Source organism: Montipora foliosa, chromosome 11 (genome assembly GCF_036669935.1).
Source record: "Montipora foliosa isolate CH-2021 chromosome 11, ASM3666993v2, whole genome shotgun sequence".
Classification (NCBI taxonomy): Eukaryota; Metazoa; Cnidaria; class Anthozoa; order Scleractinia; family Acroporidae; genus Montipora; species Montipora foliosa.
In genome coordinates this window covers 30,714,463-30,721,962 of record NC_090879.1, presented here as the reverse complement: position 1 = coordinate 30,721,962, position 7,500 = coordinate 30,714,463, and the positions used below count along the sequence as shown (strand labels likewise).

The 7,500-nt window shown below is 38.1% G+C and overlaps 1 protein-coding gene across 1 annotated transcript in view; it reads left to right on the top strand.

The window, feature by feature from the left end:
• The first annotated feature begins 4,389 nt into the window (after positions 1-4,389).
• Positions 4,390-7,500, top strand: part of LOC137975848 (uncharacterized) — a 16,823-nt gene continuing 13,712 nt past the window's right edge. The window contains exon 1 of the mRNA XM_068823049.1: positions 4,390-4,681. Within this exon, the coding sequence (XP_068679150.1) occupies positions 4,426-4,681 (256 nt within the window). The 5' untranslated portion in view covers positions 4,390-4,425. The remainder of the gene's footprint in view (positions 4,682-7,500) is intronic.

Genomic DNA, 7,500 nt, shown 5'->3' with positions numbered 1-7,500 from the left:
CCACTTTTCTATGCAAACCGATTCATCCGATTCATAAATAAACAAACAACCACCAGGTAAAGGGATTTCGGGGAGCAAAGCCCACGATAATAGTCTCAGGTTTTTTAAAGACAATTTTAATTCAACGAGTCTTGTCTCTCCCTTTTGCCATTGGGTCTTGCGTCTTGGACGAAACGTTTCGTGCAAGGAAAAGAAATTATCCAAGTTTTTTTTTACCAAGCTACTTCCTCACTTCTCTCTAAACATTTTGTTCTGCGCTTTTTGGGATCAGATGCCTTAAAGGTAAAACGCACCGTCGGTTTTTAGTCGGATACCATTTGTTGTTAATCGTCTTTGCCACAAATATATATTCATTCCAGTTCTTAAGAAACTTTCGCCCATAAAAGGGAATAAAGTACACATTTTCATGGAATATCAACCTACTTTATTGTCACGCTAATGACTCATAAGTAGAAACTTTGATAACAACGCAGGGCAGAGGCAGGAAGGTCAGATTTTCCAAACTGTGCGTCTCGATGGTCACCGTGGTTTTTCACCTAATTTTGAACGTCCAGGTTTCTTAAATTGTCGTTCCCTTGGCATGATTTCTTTCAGGTAGATTAAGTAGCAGCCACGAAGTATCAGCAGTAATAGGAGTAGCCGTAAAACAAAGCGATCTTTCTTTCAACGGCGGCGTTTGCGTAAAAACAGGCAAATAACTTGAATGAATGAAATTGAGAACGGAAGCCATAGAAGAAAAATCGTGAAACAATACCTAATCAGAATTCTAAATCCCTAAAGACCACTAAAGCTTTTGTTACGTCATGTGCGTCTTCTACACGAAGTAAAAACCTAATTTGTTGGAGGCTGTTAGGCGTGATAAACCAGTTAGTTTTAATTATACAACTAATTTGATTGAAGCAAAAAAATATATATGTATTGAAAGTGAGAGCCCCTATTTAATGAATTCGTTTCTAAGTAATTTATAAAACTCAATCGAGGATGACTGTTTCAACCGATTGCCAACCCCAGGAGTGGGTTGAAAAAACGACGCCCAACCATAGTTAGCCAACTTCGAGTGTATGGCGTAACTTCTCTAACTATTAACTTTTTTTATATTCTATATACAAGGCTAAGAAGGTATGAAATGGTTAAAAATTAAAATGTTTGAACCAAACGTTTGCGGCTGTTTGACATCATCAGGGTTAAAAAATGATGACCGGCCACACGTACAAATATATCGTATGTAATTCCCGATGGGAAAAGTTTGGAGACATAACTGAAATAACTTGTTTGTTCAAACTGGGGCGGAATTGTTGGATCATTAGCCCCTCGACGATCCTGCGCTTGTGGAATGTTTGTGCTGAGGAGAGAACACGCCACTTGAAAGAATGTGATGGGTTTTTGCGCAGGTGTTTTGCAGGTTCAGAGGTGTGAACAGGATTTGAATGCTCCGCAGTTCGTACTGCTAAGTTTCTCACAGTCTCGCCAATGTAATCAACGCCACAGGAACAATCACCTTTGTAAACAACTTTGGATCTGTGAGTGTTTTTGTCTATGTTGTTAAAGAGGCTTTTAATTTGCCTGGTTTGCCACAGGATTATAAAGATGAACTTGAAGTTAGTGAACTTGTTGAGTTTTGCATTAAATGTCTTACTAAGTTTTTCGTTTTTGCCGCAAAAGGGGAGCTTGATGAAAACTTTCTTTCATTCTTCGAAGAGAAAATTCGGAATGATGTTGTCATCTTGTGACGAGTCGTTTAGAGAGGTGTTGATTGTATGCGAAATAAAACGTTTGGAATAGGCTGCATTGATGAAAGAATTTTCTAGAGTTTTTATGTCCTTGTCAAAATCGGTAGAGATGCGTTTTGCTCTATGGAGTGCGCCGATGATGCAATTCCTTTTCCAATTAGTAGGTACCTCCAATTTCCAATGTGTTGGTAGTTTCCCCGGTTTCTTAAAGGCGTTGCAATTGAACTTGTTGGTATAACTAACTAAAGGCAGTCTCGAGGAAGTGGTTGGGGTTTTTCCCGACGGTGAAAAACAATGTCTCTTCGAAGAACGAAAGAAAAACGAAAAACTTAGTAAGACATTTATTGCAAAACTCAACAAGTTCACTAACTTCAAGTTCATCTTAATAATCCTGTGGCAAACGAGGCAAATCAAAAGTCTCTTTAACAACAAAGACAAAAGCACTCACAGATCCAAAGTTGTTTACAAAGGTGATTGTTCTTGTGACCTTGATTACATTGGCCGTATTTATACTAGAGGACGTCTAAGACGTCCAGACGCATTAAACGTCTGGCCATAAGTGCCACTAATATAAATACGGGAAGCACTTAACTTCGACGGCTAGAAATCAAATTCATGATTTTCGTCAAAAGATCCTGGGATTTAATCACCAAAGAGACTATGTGCACTTCATTGCTAAGTGCGTCCCAGTTTAGTGCGTCTTGTCTTTATACTAGACGGCTGAGACGACTAAGACGTCTGTTAAGTGCGTCGTTTACACGCACTTAACTTAAGACGTTTAATTCGTCTGACGTTTAATGCATCCACCTTATTTCTCGTATTTATGCTAGTAGTTTAAGACGTCTTAGACGTTCTCTAGTATAAAGACGGCCATTGGCGAGACTGTGAGAAACTTAGCAGTACGAACTGCGGAGCATTCAAATCCTGTTCACACCTCTGAACCTGCAAAACACCTGCGCAAAAACCCATCATATTCTTTCACTTGGCGTGTTCTCTCCTCAGCACAAACATTCCACAAGCGCAGGATCGTCGAGGGGCTAATGATCCAACAATTCCGCCCCAGTTTGAACAAACAAGTTATTTCAGCTATTTCTCCAAACTTTTTCGATCCGGAATTACATAGGATACATATGTACGTGCGGCCGGTCATCATTTTTTAACCCTGATGATGTCAAACAGCCGCAAACGATTGGCCGGTTCAAACATTTTAATTTTTAACCATTTCATAACCTTTTTAGCCTTGTTATAGAACATATTTTATTAGGCGAACATTATGGATATTAAATTTTTCTCGGAAAATCTCTGACAATAGACCTAATCGGCTAACTCAATGTTGTGCCCAATTCAAACCCTCTGGGAATAAAACTTTTTGTTCCTGGTATTTCCATATCATTTAAATATGAATGTTACATTATCATGCAAATAAAACACACAAAGAATCTTAATCCCGGGAGATTTGAATGGGGTACAACATTGAGTTAGCCGATTAGGTCTATCTACGTCACAAAACGTTTTCGACCAAATCTTGGGCGTTTTCCATGTACAAAAAATTTCCGGAAATCTCGGTGGAAATTTCCATCGGGTGAAAAACGTGTTTCATTTAACTCAGGTCCGTTCGCCGCCCAATGATTGTGATTTAACGCGCCAAAATTTAAAACTGTGGCCGTGAATACCCTGGAAGTGGTAAGACCTTTCAAAAGTTGTAAATGGAACACACATTTCCATCGGAAAGTTTCCAGAGGGAAAGCAGGACTACCTTTTCAGAAGTTCCGTTTATTCTGGAAATTTTCCAGTGGAACGAACCAAAAACGTGTGTTCCATCTACATGCCAACAGGAATTTCCGGAATTTCTTGGTAAATGGAAAACTCTCCTTATCACCATATTTTCCGAGCTGGTGTTTCCTTTCCGAAAATACTAGCTCGCCTTATATATCTCTTAATTCAAGAGACATAACCGCCCCTCCCAAAACAAACAGGCCAAGTGTCCCAGTATCACGAAATAGGTGACATTTCAGCAAAATGAACTCTTGCATTTCTTTTATAGCAATATAAGTAGAATGTCTTGAGCAAAAGAGGCCTTCGGAACAGATGTCCAACCGAAACGAACTTTTATGTGGCTCTATATCTAATAATATGAGAACATGGCGAATCTCATGGTAAACCGACTCCTGGCCCCAGTTGTTGAAAGGGCGGATGGACTATCCACTGCATAAATCACTATCCAGTGGATAACTCAATAGGTTCTGGTAGCACTTATCCACTGAATAGTGATTTATTAGGTGGATAGCGCTATCGACTCTCGACTCTCTAACAGCCAGGACCTGAAGAAATAGTTGAAATCCATAATGCTCATCATTCATTGCATCAAAACCTTACAACAAGTCCCCCGTAACATATTTACAATGACTTTGCATTAAGTTTCAAAAGAAGTCAGATTATTGTTGCCTTTTCGAGGAAAAAAAAAGGGTCAAATCATATGCACAATTGGTACGGTTTGCTGCCATCTGTAGTGTACCGAGCAAGCCAACTTGGCACTTTCACAAAACTTTGCATTGTTTAATTTCAAACGCATTATTTTTGAACGCTTTACTGAGAAACAAGGGAACTGAGACAAATCATATGTACAAAACTGCTACGGTCTACTGCCAACTGTCGCGTTTGAACAAGAGTAGCTAGTGATGGTCTGTCTTTCATTATGCCCTGCTTTCCAGCAGTTTTGCTATCAATTTTCGCAGTTTGTGGCTTAGAATGGCCATCTGCAGTTCAAGCAAGGAAGTTTGCAAACTGCAACTTTAAGATAACTGAAAATACAACAGGTACTCAGAGATTGAAGGCGATATTTTCTGCCAAGCTTCCGCCTTACCAAAACCTGAGCCATTCCTGCGTGGTGAAGGCGAACGAATCAAACCACTTTCTGCGTGTGAAAGCTAAAAGAAACAAGCAACCAAAAGGTAAGAAGAAAATTGCTTTTACTCAGATTGAAATGTCATTGTATTGCGCTAAAACCAAGGTACATGACATTCTGAGACCAATATAGTCTATATTAAACCGCTACTGTCGTTTACGTTAAGTAAGATATGGTTTATAGATATAGCTAAAGTTGGTCGAATCGACCAAGCTAGGGCACGTTTGATGGATTTTTGTCGGTTACGTTCACTTTAATGACTAACAGAAGCTTCAAGACAGTTTTGTAATCGATTGAGTTTTATCTGGCGCCAAAGTAGATCAGGGACGACGAACAAAGACAAACAAAAAATCGTTACCAAGTCACAAACAAAGAGTCGTAACCAAGCGGAAACTCAAAGGCCGCCGTGTGATGTTGAGTGTTAAAGAGGCTCTTTACTGGTTTTCCAGTATGGCAATCCCAGTCGGGAAATGGGTCTTTCCTATTTCTCCCCTCCTAAGTAATGTCTTTGTGCATAGAGTCATCTGAGCGTATGTTTGGTCCGTTTCAGGGGGTGGTAGAAATGCGTAGATTTATCCGGTGGACACAGTAGAATATTTAATTAACTTGCAAGGGCGTCGAAAGTCATTGTAACGCGAATGGCGTCTTAATGGATCTTTAAACAAAATATACCCTTATGGAGCTCAATAATTGGAAGTCAATTGAATAAACACGACAGGCGGTAAAAATAAATATCTAGAATCTTCAAAGCGGCGAGTAATGGTCTTCGACAACAATCGCATCTTTCGCCGTCGGATATCACAAAATGAGCTTTGTTTTTAATGATATTTGGTTAGTTGTGGTGTTATGGCAAATTCTGTATAAGTCTAAAAGGAATCGAACGCCTTGAATACATCACAGTGTTTACAGAAGTCGCATCTCAGTTGCCTGGCAATTGACTTTTTATTTTGTACTCAACTCTGCACAGTCTTCAGGCAAAAAATAATTGGAAATGTGACAGTGAATAATTTTTTGAAAGAAAGCTTGTTGTCTATTTTGTGCTTCATTATTCACGGTCAAGGTTCTTCCGAAAAGGCTTTTAAGATCCTGAACTGTTAGACTGAAATTTATTTAATTGCTGCTGTGTTTCTTGTTTGCACGAACGCAATTAAAATAGGAAGGGTTTTTTTGCCTTTAATAGCAAATATTTTGTTTGTTTCATTAAATGTTACGCTAGAAAAGGTTTTTGTGACATTTTTTGTCCAAAAGAACGCCCAAAAATAAAGCTTTTACCGACCTTTACGTGGAATATTTTTTGTAATTTAATATTCTCTGTCAAAAATTTGCATAAGAGGCTTGAAATAAACATCGCCACAGGCACAAAAAATTTAGTCGCTGATTTACCTCTTCGTTGAGCTCTCGTTACATTAACTGTGGTGTTATGTACAACACTGAAACTAAACGGCAAATTCTCTTCTAACCGTTTTTCTAGTTAGATACCAGAGACGGAATCGAACACCTTGAGTAGTCTGTGTTTACAATTTTCTGATTATTCATAATTTCATTTATCTTTAATCATCTCAGCAGAGTCTTCAATTTGAAATTTGTTTAATTCTTGTTAGTAAATAATTATTTGAAAGAAAGCTTGTTGTCCATTTTTGCTTCATTATTGAAAGAAATGGTTTTTCAGTGAAGGGATTGATCAACATTGTTTTAGGTAAGAGTCCGGTCTTGGGTCAATAACCCGACAAAGAAGGCTTCCCGATCCGACAGATGAAATATAAATATTCAGTTTAATATTACAACAAAATTTAAAAAAAGAAAGACTTAAGTCTCTTGGCTAAAGGGTACGTTGTTTGATTCTAAGAGCGACGCACGATTAACATTCTTCATTCATTGTAAACAAGAACCTTTACACAAGGTGATCACGTGCATCTTCGTGGTTGCCTAGCTCGTGATTAATTTCTTCCTTCTGATCATGATAGAACATCTCTGCCCTTCCCCAGGAATTTTTTCGATCGACTGTCCCTATTTTTTTTTTGGATACAACAACACTGATTACAAAGGTTTGGACGCGTTAACTACAAACAATGTCGTACTTACAATACGGACAACACATTTCTACATTGTTTATAATATAGCATGGTTCAATAAGTTAGATAAGTTAAATAAAATGTTGATAACTGGCCATACACTGTTTATTAAGAAAACATTAAGAAAACATTACGGATTGCTTACAATACTTATAAGTCTTTAAGTCTACAGTTTCGAACAAACACACTATTTGTCTTGAAAGTAAAAGATGTTTACTGCTACATGAAATCTTTTCACTTCGAGTAAAAGTTATTAAGTTTATTTTCGCGTGTGGCGATATATTTTTTCTAGGTCTATTTTTTCTTGTACGGAAGCGACAAAGTCGAAAAAGTGGTATTTTTTTTCTCATTTTTGGCACAGATGAATAGGAAGTACTTGCCGATAAGGATAAGGTGGTTGAGGGTTTAAAGCAAAGATGAGCCTTTTAAGGGACAATAAATTATTTCTAGTTCAATAAGGGTCGTCATGCCATTTCTCTTGCATAGTGCTCGGTACCATTCGACAATGAACAGGAAGGCGAATAAGGAGAATATTGTGTATTATCTTATATTGGAAAACAGATAATTTAACTTCCTTTGTGACAATAAAAGGGAGTGACTACACCTTGCATCGTTGCGATGGATAGATGTTGGCTTTCCATGGTGCATCAGCGGTTTGGCTTGCCTTTTACTTTTACTGTGTAGCATAAAACTTTTGCGGGACTTTTATTTTGCGGATTGGCGATTTTTAAAGTTTTGCGGGAACAAATTTTTGAGGCAGGAATTGACTGAAATTTCCACTGGGAAGTAATTT